At 39.2% G+C, this 19,632-nt stretch overlaps 1 protein-coding gene across 4 annotated transcripts; it reads right to left on the bottom strand.

Moving 5' to 3' along the window:
• Positions 1 to 255: 255 nt before the first annotated feature.
• Positions 256 to 18,730, bottom strand: LOC115443201 (facilitated trehalose transporter Tret1). 4 transcript variants are annotated; one of them, XM_030168513.2, is made up of 10 exons: positions 18,636 to 18,730; positions 12,123 to 12,352; positions 10,699 to 10,852; positions 7,281 to 7,450; positions 6,829 to 6,952; positions 6,333 to 6,431; positions 5,266 to 5,324; positions 3,212 to 3,367; positions 785 to 967; positions 256 to 503 (listed from the first exon to the last, which is right to left on the bottom strand). In XM_030168513.2, exons 1-10 carry the CDS (start codon positions 18,673 to 18,675, stop codon positions 279 to 281), a joined length of 1,440 nt encoding a protein of 479 aa, XP_030024373.2. In that variant the 5' UTR covers positions 18,676 to 18,730; the 3' UTR covers positions 256 to 278. The 4 variants fall into 4 exon arrangements, with proteins under 4 accessions (XP_030024373.2, XP_037296655.1, XP_030024374.2 ...); XM_037440758.1 differs by lacking the exon at positions 18,636 to 18,730 and adding an exon at positions 17,202 to 17,268; XM_030168514.2 differs by lacking the exon at positions 18,636 to 18,730 and adding an exon at positions 12,953 to 13,165.
• Between the last annotated feature and the right edge of the window lie 902 nt (positions 18,731 to 19,632).

Here is a 19,632-nt window from a genome sequence, read left to right as displayed (position 1 = left end):
GTTTCATTTAGTAACGCGATGTAAAGAAGACCCTTTATATTTATGACAAAATGCCACGGTTCCACCAGCGTGGTACACCCACTGTCTCACTGAAAATCAAGATGAACTGATACCCCTTAATATCCTTTCTGCTAAGCCTGGCAACATATAAATATTTTGAAATGTTTATCAATGAAACTAACTTAATATCATGCATCATACAAGCTTTCAGTCCACAAACAAAAAACACCACAATGCCAAACAAATAAAACACAATTTTCAATAAATAACATGTAATCCTAATTTTTCCGAAGAAACAAGTCCTGTATTTGCTGGTTAGAGAGGCCCTTGGTCTCGGGCACTATGAAGTAGCCGATGATAGCATTACAGAAAGCGACCACAGCAAACGTGTAGAAGACGCCGTGAATCCCAATGATCCCGTTGAGGAACGGGAAGAGCCCCAGGATGAAGAAGTTGAGAAACCACACCCATTCAATGATGATCATTGATGCGAGGTTTTGTACCTGGAAAGAGTATAAGGTATGAACTTAGATCTCTCTCAAATATTAGAAGGGGTTGTTTGGTCTTTGGAAGTTCACTGCTGAACACGGACCCCCTCAAAGATATCCAGATCGACCTATTGGAAGCGGCCCGCGTCCAGCGACCTCTTGCAACTTTTATTAGATCATCTGTCCACCTCGTGGTTAAAGGCCGACGCTGCGCTTGCCAAACCGTGGACTCCACTCCAAAACCTTGTGTTCATTTTCTTATGATTCCTAAGATCGAAAATAACATCAAACCTTACCTCAGGTATGAACACTTCAGCAAGCAGGACGTATGGTACTGCACCGGCGCCAAAATTAAACGCGAAGCAATAGAACAAGATCATGAATACTATGATCCAGGAGGGCGCTGTCTTCGACTGCAGCAGGTAGCCCAGGGTCACCAGACACGAGCCGACCAGGATCGAGGATGTTATTAACAGCACCTGGAAATATTGAAGATAGAACGTTTTACTTTCATAATAGTATTAATATTTCCAACTCCTCCCTATCTTTGTTTGGTTAATTTCGTTGCGGGATATAGAATAACCCCGTTTTCATAGACGTTTTTTATCTAAAGACGGAGCAAAGCTGTGATAACAAGACTGTTTTTCAGTGCTCAAGGTATGGCAGCCTTCGCAGTCCGCAAACAAAGTCCTTTGTGATTAGCTAATATTGTTATCACAGCAAAATAGAGCTTAGATAAATAACGTGTATGAATAAGGTGGAAGTGTTCACTCAGACTCTTTTTTTACTTGGGCACGGCCAATTGCGCTGCACCTGATTGTAAATGGGTCCAATAGAATGTCGACAGACAAGGGATGATTACCCCTAACAGTCGACACGATTTGCTGGCCTGTTTAACCAACGACTCGCTGAGCTTCACTGCTCGGTGTCATTGCGCGTGCCACTGCTGATTCTGGCTTACCATAGTTGTAATGATGCGTATGAGGGCGAGAAAATCTGTGTCATTATAGTAAGGAGGTACATACATCTCTCATTTAATATAACTTCTAATATTATAAATGGGAAAGTTTGTGAAGACGTTTGTAGATTTGTTAGAAGTAAACGTCACACGGGTAGGTCATAAATTAAGTCATAGATGGCGCCAGCGTTATATTGTGCTTGAAGCATGTTTGAAGGACATTTGTTTTTGTAGTACAACATAATATAAAAATATAATTAAAAGGAGACAAAGTAATACAGAAGGTTTCACAGTTTAACAGATTGTTCTCGTAATTTCGTCCGTTTATAAAACTCTTGCCTGAAAAAGTATTAACTTACAAGTCCCGTTGTCTGGTTTTCTAGAATAAAAGTAGCATGTTGATCGAATACTTAATGTATACAGATACATTAAGTATTCGATAAACATACATATAAATCCTTTCAACGCCTGAATAATATAAATAGCAAAGTAATATATAATTTATTTTGCTTATTACTTGTTTGACGGTTTTTTCATAATATTATTATAACTAGCTTTTGCCCGCGGCTCCGCCCGCGTTATAAAGCTTTTCGGGCTAAAGTTTTCCGTTATAAAAGTCACGCTATATATTTTCCCGGGAGCCTATATTTTTCCCAGGATCTCAAACTGTTTCCATACCAAATTTCTTCTTAATACGTTGGGGAGTTTTTGAATTTAACACGTTCAGGCAGACAGATGCAGCGGGGGACTTCGTTTTATAATATATTTTTGTAGAACTTTTTAAGAGGAACAATCCCGTCATACATCATTGTTGCATAACTTTAACCGTTTACGCAGCGCACGCAACAGAAGCTCTCAAAACTAATAAATTTTCCTCGTTTTTGCAACATGTTTCATTACTGCTCCGCTTCTATTAGTCATAGGGTAATGATATATAGTCTTTAGCACTCCACGAACAAAGGGCTATCCAATACAAAAATATTTTTTCAGTTTGAACCGGCAGTTCCTGAGACTAGCGCGTTCAAACAAACTAACAAACAAACTCTTCAGCTTTATATAATAGTATAGATAGCTAAAATCATAAGTGCATATTTTCCACCGATGTTTTCCCTACATAAGGCGATCTGTGTAGTAATATACACTACGTTTCGTAAGGATAATTACAATAAATTACTCGAACTGTAGATGAAAAATAAAAAAAGTAAATGTTGGACGAAATAAATATTATTTTTACATTCTCTAATGCTCTATTAATAATTATCTAAGTGAAATCATCACAGCAGCGAAATTACACTTTCAGACGTAAATGCACTCATGACATATTCGCATTAAACTACAAAATGATAACATTACAAAAGTAAAACTAAGATTTTCTGTGAAAATATTCGTTACACATGAATAATCTTGATACAAAGTTACCGGAGGTAAAGACGAGTATGTAGTTTCATTTATTAACTCAATGTCTAAATGATTCTGTATGTATTTTAATATAGGGTTCAGTCTCTCTGTATTCCAAATTACAACATCTTCACCCACATTTCTGCGTTTAATAATAATAATATCAGCCCTGTATTATATATAGTCCCACAGTTGGGCACGGGCCTCGTCTACTACTGAGAGGGTTAGGCCTTAGTCCACCACGCTGGCCTAGTGCGGATTGGATTGGACTTCACACACCCTCGAAAATTCCTAATAGAGAACGTTTACTGCGTTTACTTCTTACATCACAAACCGTATTTATATTAGTAACGTATACTATACTCACTCTCCTACCAGCCTTGTCAGCGACCAGAGCAGTGACCAGAGCCCCGACGACCAGGGTCAGGGCAAACAGAACTGTGTAGAAGTCAGACCGCGCTGGATCGGTCTGCGTGAACACGGTTTTGGCGTACACCTGGACTGGCACCATGCCCATGAACACCTGGAGATTATTAAAATAGTCATTGATGTCTCATCCTCTCCCACTGACCGTCCTGATTCGTAACTTGTTAGTGAATTGCCCTCAGCATGGTCCCTTAATTTATAAAGGTTGCGAGAGCATAAAGCATTCCCCCAAAAATCCGGTGTGTTTGTAACTAAAGCTAACACGTAGGGGTTATGTAAAAAAAATATGTTGGTTATTATTTTTTGGATTTTAGGAAATGGTATTCCTAAAATATATAGTGGATTTTTATATTTGCACGCTGAAGTGATCCTACTGTACCAAATGGTAAGTGGAGTTGGGTCCGATAGACGCGACTACTCTTCGGCAGTCGACACGATTATGCCGGCCTGTTGGAAACGGATATACACAGGCTGATCTCGGACCGCGACACTTACGTGGGCTACTATGGTCGGTTTTAACACCTCATCCGGGTGGATATAAAATAGATCCTGCTTTGATCTTCGAAAGGACATTAATACCGTCTATGGCTGGTGTAACGAAAACAGGATGTTTTTAAACATAAACAAATGTTTTGTTATTACCTTCACGAATAAGAGATACAAAACAACACACACCTACACGCTACAAGGCCAAACTCTTCAATCAAAAACTGTAGTTAGGGATCTCGGAGTTCTATTTGACCAGAAACTTACATTTCGTGATCATTACGCATATGTTATGAGCAAAGGATACCAATCTCTTGGATTCATAACTAGGAGTACAAAGGGTTTCAAAACATCAAAAATCTTTCTCACTCTATATTATAGTCTTGTGTGTAGTGTGCTAGAGTATGCCGCTGTTATTTGGTCACCGTGTTACATTGTCCATTCTGAAAATATTGAAAGTGTCCAAAAGAAGTGTCTTAAGATTCTGAGCTACAAGAGTGGCTTTGGTCGAGAACTCATTAGTCACAGTGACAGATTATTAAAATTTAATGTAACCTCACTCGAAAATCGACGCAGGCAACAAGATCTATTACATCTATACAAATTACTTCACAATCAATTAGACTTATCATACTTATTAAGCTTAGTAAATTTTAACACGAAGAATAATCCGCGTTTACCTATGAGGACGTTTAACTTACAAGTATGCAAAAATAATACATCTTTCTATAATCCTCTTACAAGAATGTGTCGCCTGTATAATGAACTATCTATAAAACATCCCGCACTTGATATTCACACTTCAAAATATTATACTTTCCGACGCTCAGTAAAACACATATTATCCACAGCAACCAAGTCAAATACAACTCCCACATCATCTGCCTTACCTTAGCCAACATATTTTATATTTATTATTATTATTTTGTAACTAAATAACATGTACGTGTCACCTAATTTGAATAAGTTGTATACACTTCTATTTGGATTCTGACTAGCCATTAGATCCACTGTAATGTAATTTAGATAATTATTGTCAGTAATCTGTAATAAATAAATAAATTAACAATGAAAAAAAAAAAAAAAAAAAAAGATATACCACCAGCATACATAATAGGCGTATTGCCGTTTAAGAAACTTTAGGATAACCTATATATATAAATGAATCCCTATTTCTCTTGATCACGCCATCACGCGTGAACGGCTGGACTGATTTCACTAATTTAATTTTGTTGTGTTTGTTATTGTCAGGAGAAGGTTCTTATGAAAGATAAAAATTCAAAAAATTGCGCGTTAAATTAGAAAATTTAAAAAAACTTACCGACAATATTAATTTTACAAACTGTCAGTGGTTTCAAATAACTGTCAGCGATCGACAGAATGCGCGCGTGCAAACATAGTTAACACAGGACAACGTCTGTCGGGTCAGCTAGTACTAAAATAAACCTCAACTCTACCGATCGAACCCCTCGAGGTAGTCATTATAGATAAGCAGATGAAAATACTTACTTGTGTTGACATAACTGTTATGACAACCAGGAAAGCACGAAGAGACGTGGAAGATAAAACTGCAAAAGAAAAAGAGTTTTTAACCTTTTTCTTAGTGGGTCCGTCAGACGTTGCCACACAGATAAAGTTACCACATACCTGATGGTAAGTGGAATAGTGTCCAGCTAGTGTCAACTGACAAAAGATAACCCTTCGCCAGTTTACACAATTATGCCGATCTTGAAACCGAATATACAAATTGAACCCACAACGCGACACTTACATGGGCCACTATGGCGGGTTTTACATCTTGTGGTGGTCGCTCAGCCCCTATAACATCATGGAACGGAACACACTTGGGGAATAGTGGGTGCCCTGGTCGCGCCTCTGAATACCCCCTCGTGGATAAATGCGTGAAGAGTGTTTGGTGTTGCTATCCGGGTGGATAGAAAACTCTTATAAATATCAATTCAAAATTTTGTCAGATATATCGCATCGTTAATCCTTTACAATCGTTAACTTGAGACTATTGACTCTAATATATGTAAGTGACTGACGCATTGGTCTCTTGATCATGAATCACAAACATAAAAAAAAACATCGTTCTACAATTCGCCTTTTTTGGGACATTGTAAGGGGCTGGTCTTTCGTATAATAATAATAATATCAGCCCTGTATTATATACTTGCCCACTGCTGAGCACGGGCCTCCTCTACTACTGAGAGGGACTAGGCCTTAGTCCACCACGCTGGCCTAGTGCGGATAGGTAGACTTCACACACCTTCGAAATTCTTATGGAGAACTTCTCAGATGTGCAGGTTTCCTCACGATGTTTTCCTTCACCGTTAAAGCGAACGATAAATTCACAAAGAATACACACATGATTTTAGAAAAGTCAGAGGTGTGTGCCCTTGGGATTTGAACCTGCGGACATTCGTCTTGGCAGTCCGTTCCACACCCAACTAGGCTATCGTCGCTTACGGTCTTTCGTATGATAATAACGTATTCTTAAAGAGTTTTCGGGTGTTGAAAGGTTACGGAGGGTAATTTAAAGCGTTGCTATCTTACCATATTCTTGGTAGACTTACATAACAGTTTTAATGTAGACACCCTTTGTTGTTTCTCTGGAGTTACGTTTTCGGTATTCAATTTTTCCTTTTCAGCCTCCGCCTCTTTACTTTCTGGATCTGAAATCAAATAAGACTTCTGTGATATCTTTGAATAGGGCCAATAATAATTTGCTGATAGATAATTAGCTGATCACAAATCACAAATGTTTATTGTTTAAAATGACAAAACAGAATGACTGAATTAACCTTTTTAAAATCCGTAGTCTACGGTAGACCAAGATATATATAAGGAAAAAATTAAATGGAATATTCCTTAATGGAATTAGGGCTTAGTCTCACGCTGGCCTAGTAGGAATTGGCAGACTTCACACACCCTCAAAATAAATAAAATACTTCTGAAATATGCAGGTTTCCTCACGAAGTTTTCCTTCACCATTAAAGCAAGTCATAATTAACAAAGAATACCCATATAACTTTAGTAAGTCTTCTTTTTGAACGACTTTATGGTACTCACCAGCGGTAATTGAGATGAGCTCTACAGCCGGCAGGATCTGCTGCTTCAGCCTGGACACCTCGTCGTGGACGTCCATCGAGGATGCGGATAGACCCCGGTACTTTGCTATGGACTGACGAGCTTCCTGGAAACAACAGTCATAAAACCTAATATATCCAACTCCCTCTTCTTCTATTTGATCAATTTGGTTAAGAGATAAAACTGATTTAAGCCTCAATTAGACGGATCATTAATTGTTAGCAGTAATCATACGCAATTGTAGCAAAAGTTACCTTATTCTAAAGTTAATTATGGACATTAGGTTAAAGTTACCAATTGGTAATTATTTGTTGTCTTATTTGAAGGAATATAGGAAGGAATTGGAAATATTAATTGTCCACATCCCTTCAAAATAAAGCAGGCGATAACATTTATATACTACCACAAGAAAGATATTATAAATGAAAACTTACGTTGTCCTTCTTCTGTCGTATCCAATACACAGGGCTCTCGACGACGAATATCATGACCCCGGTGCTCATAATACTGGCCAGGAGTTGACACCAGACGATCACTGGATAAGTGAGCTTCCATCCAAGAGTGTAAGAGATCAGTGCGCCCGAACCATAGCTGAGGATTGGAACTGAAATGGAAGGAATAGCAACATTAGGTTTGACTGCCTCGATGCGGCAGTTGTATAACGTGCAGTGGCGAAGCGTCCATACAACACGATTCCTACCAGCTTCCTTTCAGGTATATTTATGTTTGACTTAGTTTTTGACATCTGTTAAATTGGCCTCGATATCATTAATAGAGCATTTTTTTACATCGACTTACCTTTTTAAAATTGTGCGTGGGACACAAGACACAAGAAGACAAGTCCCGAATTCAAATCCGATCGAGCAAAGTGATAATAGGTTTCCTGACCAGTATTATATCGCATGCGTTTTAAAACACTGCTCTGATCTTCCGGATTCGAATCCCAGCTCGGGTTATGTTATATTGGGTTCTCTGCTCATTATTAGCCGGGAGACTGGAATTATAGTTCGATATGGCGATATGTATGCTTTTTTTTTATCATGAAACGGAAAACACGTGGCGGGAATGGAATGCTCGTTTACACCTCTGCCTACTTCTTCAAGAATGAAGGCGTGATATGTTAGTTTAAATTTGAAGCAATGAAGGAACTGCTTCTTGGCCCTAATAGAACTCTTGATTACAAGTCATTATGAAAGAATAATACAGCTCTTTGTATTTCTGTTGTCTAACTGCGTAATCCATGCTCGCCTCGTCGAGCACCTCGAGAGGGTCGGTCCAAACTTGGCCGACTGTCGGTACGGGTTTCGGTGTGGACGCTCTACCGTCCACGCGATTCTACGGGTTCGCAGGCGGAGGAAGCAGAGGCCAGGGGTAAGATAGTTATTGCGGTATCTTTAGACATCTGTAATGCGTTTAATTCGGTCCCCTGCCCATGCATCAATGAGGCACTTAGGTACCACGTGGAGCCGCCCTATCTCAGACGTCTGGTGTACGCGTACCTTTCTGACAGGTACGTGGTTTATCGAGGCGCCAACGGGTGGCACCGGAGAACGATTTCGTGCAGTGTCCCACAGGGGTCGGTTCTAGGCCCTCTCTAGTGGAACATCGGGTACGACTGGGTGCTCCGTGGTGCCAATCTCCGGGGCGTCGGCGTGACGGGCTATGCGGATGACACGCTGGTCACGGCGACGTCGAAGACCTTCCAGTATGCCGCGATGCGGGCGGCGGTGGGCACCGGCAATGTAGTGAGCCGAATTCGGCGATTAGGTTTTGAAGGTGGCCCTCGAAAAAACTGAGGCCATTTGTTTTTACGGGCCTCGGAGAGGGCCGCCGGCCGGTACTCACATCGTGGTTGACGGGGTGCAGCTTCTCTTCGGCAAAAGTATGATATATTTGGGGTTGACCTTGGACAGCCGGTGGGCATTCCGCGCCCATTTTCAGAGCTTAAAGGCAAAGTTGTGTAGAGCAGCGGGCACTCTTTTTAGCCTGCTGCCCAACCTGGAAGGTCCCGGTATCCCTTGCCGAAGGTTGTATCACGGGGTCGTACGGTCCATGGCACTGTACAGCAGCCCGGTCTGGGCTGACGTCCTGAGGTTGCGTTCTGTCGCTCCGCTGCGGGGCCCGCAGCGGAGTTGTTGTGCAATGGGCCATACAGGCGTTCCGCACGATCTCGCGCGAGGCGGCTTGTGTTTTGGCTAGATTCCTGTCCTGGGATCTGGACGCCAAATCTCTCTCCGACGGTTTTCACTGGAGGGAGGAGGCGTTCAGTAGCGGGCAGCGACCGGCAGCTCGCCGTATGAAGGCCAAGAGGGCATCCATACGGCGAGCTGCCGTGGAGGAGTGGCGTCTTAGGCTGGAGGCCCGTCAGCGGGGCTTCGGGCAATTGCGGCAGTGCTTCCTGTCTTTGCACAGTGGCTGGACAGGCGCCAGGGCGCGGCGATATTTCGCCTGACGCAGGTGCTCACCGGGCATGGTTGCTTCGGTGAGTAACTGTGTCAAATAGTAGGAAAGGAAGCAAGTGTCACCATTGTGACAACTGCCCGCAGGATACGGCCCAACACACATTGGAATCCTGCTCTGTCCGCCCTAGTGCATTTTTGTGTATTTTTGCAAATGTTTCGGTTAACGGTGTGTGAAATCTATCAATCCGCACTAGTTCAGTGTGGTGAACTAAAGCCAAATCCCTCTTAGTAGTAGAGGAGGCCCGTACCCAGCACTGGGACAGTATATAACACGGAGCTGATATTATTATATATTTTATATAACAAGGTGTCTTTTGTGTAGTTTATGTCACATGTTCATACATAAACTTTATAAATAGAGTCTTTATTTAGAATTACGTATTCGTCTGTACAAATATTTGCAGAAGCCTTCGAATCTAGAGCAAATACTTGAAATCAAACAAAATTTAATCTCACTTGCTGATAATTTATAGTGAGTAAACAGTGATGAAAGCTTTGTGCATATTAGAGCATATGCCTATAGTATTACAATAATAAGTCATGAAGCTGTGGACAGTTGTCTACAGGATTAATGGTGGACTGGGTATGACACTATGAAGTGACAGCTTAGTTATCGTAATTCGTGACGTATATAAAGTTCCACAGAAAAAGTTGTTAAATAGCTCCAAGTCTGGGAGCATCCAAAAGTATTTAGGGATGGTGACAATCACACCTTCTAGGATGATCATCTTATCAGTTTGTTTGCTACAATCAAATAATGGAATTTAGAGATAACTTTGTAAAACACAATTAGATGTATTATTATACACGTCATGATTTACACCCTTAGAACTAAAGTGACCTCACTCAAAATGTATATATTTTCTGATTTTGTTAAAAAACGACATTCCAAAGCAAGCTCTATAACCACATGAGAAAAAGACAAAATTATAGAACAGAAAAATGGATTCTCACTTTCGACGGCTGCCCTCTATAATTCGAATATTTTGTATTCGTTTCCCACAAACCGTCTTGTTGAGCTAGGTCAGCTTAGTTCTGAAGGTGGGATATGTAAAACTGTTTTGCAGTTCTTTCTCACGAAATTATATTTCACACATTACAACTTAATCCTGTTCTATATCTAAAGTCAGGCTTAGTATTTTCCATTTAACTTGACCAGTCTGACCAGAAAAAATCCTGTTTTGAGGGCACTTTCACTTTTCGGGTTACAGTTAACGTATTCAGTACAAAATTAGTTCCATATTTTACCACTATGTGACGAAGATTTTGTATCCTGGATAGACTATGATTGGCATGGTTGATGGTTGTATTTAACGTAGTCAGTACTATATTTTACCATCGCTATCGTTGAAAAATAAAGCTTAATTGTTAGAACATAAAACATAATTACCTGAAGCCAAAGTTCCTCTAATAGAATCTTCAGCGACTTCCGATATAAAAATGGGTGCGAAGACCAGGAATCCCCCTCCAGATACACCTATGAAGAACCTGGCTGCCAACACCACGTTGGGTGAAGTAGTCAACTCGATCATGACCCACGACACCTGAAAAATATAACATGTAATTGAATACAAACTTATAAAATTATTTAATAAAAATCATTAAGGATTTTTCGGGAATAAACTGACATAATATGACCGAACCCATAGCCTGACCAGGAGAATAAAAAACCTGTTTGAGGACCACTGTTTATGATCTTTTATTTTAAACTTGACATTATAAGTATAAAACATTAATTGCATATTTTACTACAACATAGCAAGGCTGGTTATTTATCCAATCATGTTTTCTTTGTTTGATAGAGCTGAATGACAATAAAAGACCAACGATCCACTCACCAGATAAAAGTGGCAAAAGGTGAAATTTCCGAAAGAGAACCAGACACACCATATACATAGGTACTAATATGACTATATGCGGTCTTCAAATCGTCGCATAACAGTTAGAATTTACAAGAATTTCAAAAGGGAAGCCGGCAGGAATCCGGTTCTGTGGACCCTTCGCTACTGCTTGATAGTATCCATGACATGATATAGCGGGGTATTTTATTTTTCTGGTCAGGCTTTACTGCTTTGATAAATGAAATGATGATAAAAGACCAGCTGCTCGCCGGATGGTATCAAGACTGGCCATAAACAATAGTATAGTAAGGTTATAGTATTTTGTATTCTTATAGGCCGTTCATATTACTTAACATCAGATACTTGCTTACAATATACTATAACTGCTGATACTAGGGTATTTGTTTCGGCCAGGTTCGCGACAACCGTACACAAGTTGTCAAACCCACCATAGTGGCTCACGTAAGTGTCGCGTTCTGGGATCAGCCTATGTATACCCGATTTTAAGCAGACCGGCATAACTGTGGATTGGCGAGGGACATCATCTTTCATCAATCTTTACCACCAGGTGCAGAAAGGACATTCTATTATAATATAATAATAATATCAGCCCTGTATTATATATAGTCCCACTATTGGGCACGGGCCTCGTCTACTACTGAGAGGGATTAGGCTTTAGTCCACCACGCTGGCCTTGTGCGGATTGGTAAACTACACACACCCTCGAAATTCCTATAGAGAATTTCTCAGGTATGCAGGTTTCAACACAATATCTTTTTTCACCGTTTGAAGCAAGCGATAATTCACAAAGAATACACATATATTTTTTTTTAGAAGAGTCAGAGGTGTGTGCCCTTGGGATTCGAAGTTGCGGACATTCGTCTTAGCAGTCCGTTCCACAACCAACTAGGCTATCGCCGCTTCTTATTATTCTATTGATCCTGTATAAAAAAAAAATGTTATGATCACTTACCAGAGAAAACAGCGACAAAATAATTCCACCTTTCCTCCTCCCCAGCTTATTAATCAGAACTCCAGTGATAGCAGTTCCCACCATGGCTCCAAGAGAAGGCAAACTGCCAAGCAGTGAATCTTCAGCCTTTGTCATAGGTCGGGAGAGTGGAGTATTCTCCGACGCGTAGAGACTCGAGGTGTAGGAGGGCCAGACGTTAATCATCCCCATAGTTAGGGAGCCGAAGCTGGCTGTAAGAAGAAAAAAAATAATAATAGTAAGTTTTAATCCTCCACGTTTAAATGAGGGTTGGCAGATTTTACATACCATCCAATTTCTTATGCAGAATTCTCAAGGAAATAAATAAGAACTTCTTAAACAAAGTAAACAAAAATTAACATAAAACAATAATCAGTTAATTTTGCTTTAGAAATATACCATCATTTAAGCTAGACACAATGCTGCACATGTGCAAACACACGTACATACACTCGGACGCACGCACACAAACACACACGCACACACACACACACTCGCGCGTACGCACGCACGCCAATCAAATACCTTTAATGTCCCAAAAAAGCAGCTCGCAACCAGACATCATTTAATTTTAGCGTTTGTGATTGGTCGAGAGACCACCGCGTCAGTCACGTTTTAGTCTCACAACCAATCACAATAGAGCGATGCAAACCCGTGACGTTTTTCATGCAATATATTAAATACACCGCAGTGTTAGTAAATCAATTGGACCAAATGTAAAATATACCTTTGATTAGTTTACTAAATTAATTTCTGCTATAAATTGCATACTAATTATGTAAATACGACAATATTGATGATTTTTTCCTAACCAGATTTCGGCCACAGAGCCAATCGTAATGGATATCAGCAACATATGCAGAAGATATAGTGCACAAGTGCACTCTCTGTTCCTTAACTCTCATAGTCCAGTGAGAAGATAATCCGACATGACCGGAGAGAGATCAGGCGCAGGACCAACGGCTTTACGTGTTTTCCGAGGCACGGGGGTATCACACCGCCAACTTACTGACTCCGAGCTGCAACTGAGTAATTTTTAAGATGGAAAAACCATCAATTATTTTTGACCCGACCTGGGATTCAAACTCTGGACCTCAGCGAGGTAGTCGTACTCATAAAATACAACATATTATGGAAAGCATCTTGGAATTTTCCACACTAAAAACTGAAGTATTTTATGCGTGTGTTTAATATAATTACAATGTCATAATTGACAATGACTCCACAAATACTTTCTTAGCATCAAATTATGAATAAGTAATTCTAGTTCAAAATGTTACTCGGCCATTCCGTTGATATTCTATGTGTTTATGGGTGGACCAGATCCTTAATATTAGGAGTCCTCGAGCTTGTCTGCCGTGCTATACAATTAAAAATATCTTTAAGTGTATTTACACTTTATCAATAACATCATCAGCAATATCATATTTTTTTGACTAAAAAATAATGTACGGTTCCGTACGGTTGGTGACGTACACTGTTTGTGTAATAATTAAAATGCGGTAAACAATGATAAAACGTGTACTGTCCATAACCTTTGTACGAGGTGTACAAATAAAAGATGCTCGTTATTGTCACAGCTTTAATCTTAAAATATACGAACGCGATGCTGTCGGAACGCTAACGAATTTAAATAATATGAAATACATATATAAATTTGCAATATGTGTAAAAATCCGCAAAGTTTCAAAAGATACAATAATTCTAAAATATACCATTAAAATTCGGATTATTCATAAAAATATAGTATCGACGGGAAAGGCTATAATCGACTTAACCGACATTTTTTGCAACACCTATATACATATTTAAAATTAGCACTTTTTTTCTGTATATTTTTAAACTAGTTAAAACTTTTCAAAAAGATATGTCGCTTATCAATAAGCCTTGCAACCGTCGATGTATAAATCATGTTAGAATTAACATAAAATAACTGGAATTTCATACTGTAATTAACAAGATGAAAAATAAATTGAATGTTCGTATAAATCTAACTCCAGTAGTTGGTCGGAACCGCCTAAGTGGTATGGTTGAGGGTGAAATGTTTAACTTAAGGCTTTAGGTAAGGGACAATGTACTATCAGTGATACACTGTATCCCGGCACTAACACGATGATACACTAGATGAAATGAACTTGATAATACCTACACTTGATAGTTTGATAGTTTGACTAGCTCGCGCGCGGCCCTTATAGGCTGAATGGTAACTCGGTCGTTTATAAACATGGACTCTGCGTCATCATCAGCCACATAAAGTCCTGCTGAACATAGCTCTAGAGATTTCCAGACGGACCTGTCAAAAGCGGCCGGCATCCAGCGAGTTCCATCAATTTTTATCAAGTCGTATTTTTTTATATTATATTTATTTATTTGTACTGTGTCGTGACTTGCAAATTAATTTGCTTTATATTGAAGTTATTGAGACGCACGCGCAGCGAATAAATGATGATCGAAGAAACTGTATGTTTGCAACTTACACGCTCCCAGGGGCAAAAGTTGGATGAGATATGTTACAAGGTGATACCATTGGGTCCTTATACTATAGACAACCCTGTCAGCCGATATCATCCGATATTGATACAATTTTTGCTTATGCGTCTTGACACAAGTTGCTATATGAATTTTAGTTTTAGGCATAGGTGTAGTACACCTGTTCACTTTATACTTGAGGAATTTCACTATAAACACTTTGACTCTGTACTACCCTAACACAGTCTCGCTCCTGATCACTCTTACTAATACTGAATACACTGTGGGATTCCGATCGATGCTAGGCGGCAGTGGGCTTAGGGCTCTCTTGCTTCCCTCCTCACCGCCAGCTAAAGCACCGACTTCTTGCTGCGGATTCCTTTCACCACAAAGATTATTATAGCTACTATGACGACTACCAAAATTAAGTAAATCATAGTGTAGTTGTACACATCATGTTCAGATACTGGCTGATACAAGCGCTCGTTAGTTTTTACATTATCCTGTCTTTCGAGATCCTCTAATTGCTTTTCTTTTGGCAAGAATGAGTTATTGATCAATACTGTTTCGGTTCCCACAGGCAAATGATTGTGACGACTGTCAAGAGGTAATCATCTCTCGTCAGTCGACATATTGGACTTCAATCTACTTACCACAGGTGGGGTCACTTGGCCGTGCACATATTAAAGGAAACTCCAATAGTCCAGTATTTTTGTCGAACACTTCCTTATGTAAACCAATCACTATCATGTAAATTCAGCTTGTGTGCATGTATTATTAAGTCAATTAAGTGTCCAGTATGTGGTAAAATTATTGGATCTATCATTTCTGGATTAATATTGGCGTTTCTCAGCCTTACCCCAACTTTGGAAGGTCTCTAATTGTCTAGGAAAAGGTTCAAATGCAATCATGTTCTTTTAGTAGATACTCATTCACGTATTTAATTTATCTTCGAAGGGGTATGCAGAGGCGCAACCAGGGCATCTATTTTGCGCCAAGTGTGTTCCGTGCCATGATGTGATAGGGGGCGAGCTTATCGCCATATCGGGCACAAGTTCCAGACTCTGGGCTGATACTGAGCAGAAAAACCCAAATCCCAAACTTTTAGTAGATAATGATTTGTTTTTCTGTAAGTTATTCATTTCGTCAGCGAATTCCGTTTCTTGTCAGTACTTATTTGTTGTATGTTTTGCTTTGTTTATAGATTATAATGTAATGTAACTTGAACCTTGTATTTGTTTATTTTTAATAATATCAATAAACGTTAAAATGCATGTAACAACTCTTGTTAGTTTTCGATAAGAACTGTATTTTGATAATAACTCCACCATGATGTACTCACCTGGGTAGGTACCACCGCAATGTTTATTTCTGCCACCAAGCATCAATGTGTAGCCACTGTTGTATTCCGGTTTGAAGAACATTGTAGCCAGTAAAACTACTGGACATAATAATACTTAACATGTCATGTCTCAGGATGGCGAGTGCAGAGGAATACCGAACATTACTTTATAATTCAAGGTGTTGGATGGTATTTCTACTATTTATGGGCTGTCGTATCGCTTACCATCAGGCGAACGGCAAGTTCGTCTCGTCATTCAATGCAATAAAAATCTTCTAACGCCCGCAACTAGTGAAATGATCCGTGCATTGTTTGAACTTCAATCATAGCAGTTATAAATAGTATTTCATTATAATATTGCCTTTGCAATACTGCGTCTTAATTTTTCTAAGTTCGTCGACTGTCTACAACTATGTTTACAAATATATTTCTGTATGCTTCATGTGTAAGCGGATTATGATTACCACGACATTCGCGAGATCTTTTGCTGAAATATATGCTTTGTCTTTATGATCATAAAAGTAATCTTCAAATAAACAAATTTTAAAAATAGTTTTTCGTTTGTCTTTAGGTAGTTTTAAAACTTATTACAAAAGTACGATGCGTTTTTTTGCATGCATGACTGCCTCAGCGGTGTAGTTGTACTGCATGCGTGGTAGGGCAGCGTTCTGAGGTCCTGGGTTCGAATCCGGGGTCGGGCAAAGTGATATTTGGGTTTTTCTGCTCAATATCAACCCGGAGTCTGGAATTTGTACCCGGTATGGCGATAGGTTCGCCCCCTATCACATTATGGGACGGAACACACGCAGCGAAAAGTGGGTGCCCTGGCTGCACCTCTGCATACCCCTTCGGGGATATAGGCGTGATGTATGTGTGTGTGTGTATCTTTGCATAGTGGACAAGTTTTTACTTATTTGTTGTGAGACAACAGCTGACCTCCTTTATACGTAGATAATGATTGTTTGGCAAAATTATTGCTTGTATTAAATGTTTTCAATTTCGTCACGTAATGTCGTGATATTTTATGATTTCGAAATGTCTTTTTTCCGAGAGAACTCCAAATTGTAGAAAATCTTGCAAATTAAATAGCTCCTTAGGATTTTTCTGTAAATTTAAGTATAGGTTATAGGTGTCCGTATCAAGTTTTACAAGAAATTGACGATGAACGGATCCCAACTGCTTATGTCTACGCCTAGCTGGTATGACATCAATAAATAAATCTTTAAACGATGTCCAACTCTGATAATTACCATTCAAAATAGGAATGTCCGACTTCGGAGTTAATTTTCTCGATGGCTCCATTCAGTATATTTTGCAATAATGTTTCTTTTCATATCAGTATATTCCTGTTTTGTAAAAGACTTTTATATAACTCATCCACACCTTCTAGATCATTGTCTATTTGTGAATGTAGTAGGTCTATTACTGACCACCAAGATTACAGAGTACTTAAAGGATCCTCCAGTTACTAGTTTATAGAAAGGAGATTCAAAACAATACAGGTTGATTGACCGTATGATTAAATGTGCGAAAATTGCTAGCTTGCTGTTTAAGCATATCATCCAGTTGCACGTCTTGAAGCCCTAGCAGCTGAACTTAGACGAGCATCGTGGTCTAAATCTCGATCTGCATGTTCAAACTCGTGCTGCCGTCTTCTCTCTCCTTGGCGAGAGACGGGTTGTTGCAATCTAAGGTCTTCTCGGAGCTCTGCTTTAGCTTTCCTTGCAAAAAAAATGTATTGCACGGGAATTAACGCCTTTGTTGATTCATAGATATGGTTAGTCTACTCATATTCATTCTTGATAAAATACTTGTGGTTACTTACTTACGTACTTCTCCTTCGCTTCGTCACGAGACGATCGTGATTTTACTGATAAGCAAGCCAATATGCCTCTTGTTTCTAAGCGCTTTTAAAATAGTCTAGACCTACAGCCCGCGGAATCTTTCTTGATGTTGGCTATCTTATACAGTCTCCTGCAGCTGTTGCTGGTTCTCATACCCGCCTTCCATTACTGCTGTTTTAAAATTGAAACGTTCTTACTTGATATTGCGCAACCTCCTGTAGACTTCTGTCGGTTCTTGTAGCCTTCATGTTTTTGGAGGCACTACCGAAGTCTTTGGTGACTGCTGGTCAACTTGATAACACTCACACACTGGTAGTCATTGATCATGCCCGATTATTGCTATTTATTTACAATTACGCACTTCACTTCACGCGGTACGTGTATAATTCGTCGCTTCACCACTTTTTTGATTTAATTACAGTCAAAGGACCAGAAAAATGTAAGATTCCTTGGTGAATCATATACTATTTTTGTGATAATTAAAATTCGGTAAACACTGCCAAAACTTGTTTTGTTAAAAACCTTGATTTGATAGTTTGATGTTATGGCAAGCTAGCGCGACCCTTGGTAGCTGAGCATTAACTCGGTCCTTGATAAATATGTACTGTGCCGTGACATGAATATAATCAAAATTATATTGCAGTAATTGGGGCGCAAGCGCAGCGAATAAATGCTGTCTTAGCAAAACGTACTTTGACACCGTACATGCTCCCAAGAGCAAAAGATAAATGGTGAAATATCAACAAATTTCGGTGTAGTCAATAAAATTCACGATCACTTATGTCAAACTATCGCCGTTAAACAGCATGTTTCGTGACAAAACATAGCTTGATAACTCACCCGAAATCGCGGTATAAACCTGGTTGAACTTCCCTCCCATTTTATAAACCGTCACCGCATCGGCTGAACAACTATACACTGTGAACGAGAACACGTTTTCATTAAAGACTCCATATTACATAAAGGTATTAAGAGGTAAACATAACTCATGTTAAAATTCTTAAATTGAATACAATCTAAATATTTTATTAGCTGATAATGTTCTTCTAGTGTTATCATTTTAAGATGGCGGAGTGTTCCGTATTTTTTTTGTTCACTGGAATTTTACTTAAGAAGCGAAATATCGACATCTAATCAAAAATTAGTACTTACCTTTTTTGTGTTAGAGTAGAGTGTGAAATTTCGTGTTGGTCTTATTTGTAACGTTTGTCGGTCAGTGTTATGATTTTTTCCTAGTTGAAAATAGATAAGTAAGAGATGGTATCTCCTGTATAAGATAGGTTTTTTCGAACCATATCTTGGTAATTGTCGTCTTCTGTTAACGATTAAGTGCTAATAATAATCGGAAGATAAAAAATGGACAATTCAAAAACAATAATTTATAATTGTGTCGACTGTCTTGGGGTAATCATCTCTCGTCAGTCGACATTCTATTGGATGCCATTCCACTTACCATCAGTTGCAGCGTGGTCACATTGCATAAAAAAAAAACATTAGACTTTTTTGGATACAAAACATGATGAATAACATTTTCATTTCAACCGTTGAATAAATAGATGGTAAAGATAATGTTCTCATATTGACTCACCTTATTACTACAGTCTTCCGCATTCTTCTGTACTCTATCATACTCTACTAGCCTCTATTTTATACTCTATTTCTATAACCATAATGGTGAAATCTCTAACAGTATGGTGGTGCTGCTCAGTGGGACAAATAATTTAAAAAATAAAATAAAATTCCATGTTTATTCATCCCTTATTGACTGCCTCGGTGGCGTAGTTGTATTGCGTGGGCGGTGCATCCAGCCTCTAAGTTTTCGGGTTCTAATTCCGGA

The sequence above is a fragment of the Manduca sexta genome, chromosome 4 (genome assembly GCF_014839805.1).
Source record: "Manduca sexta isolate Smith_Timp_Sample1 chromosome 4, JHU_Msex_v1.0, whole genome shotgun sequence".
In the NCBI taxonomy this organism is placed as follows: domain Eukaryota; kingdom Metazoa; phylum Arthropoda; class Insecta; order Lepidoptera; family Sphingidae; genus Manduca; species Manduca sexta.
Note: the sequence above shows the minus strand (reverse complement) of the source record. Positions and strands in the feature narration are given on the sequence as shown.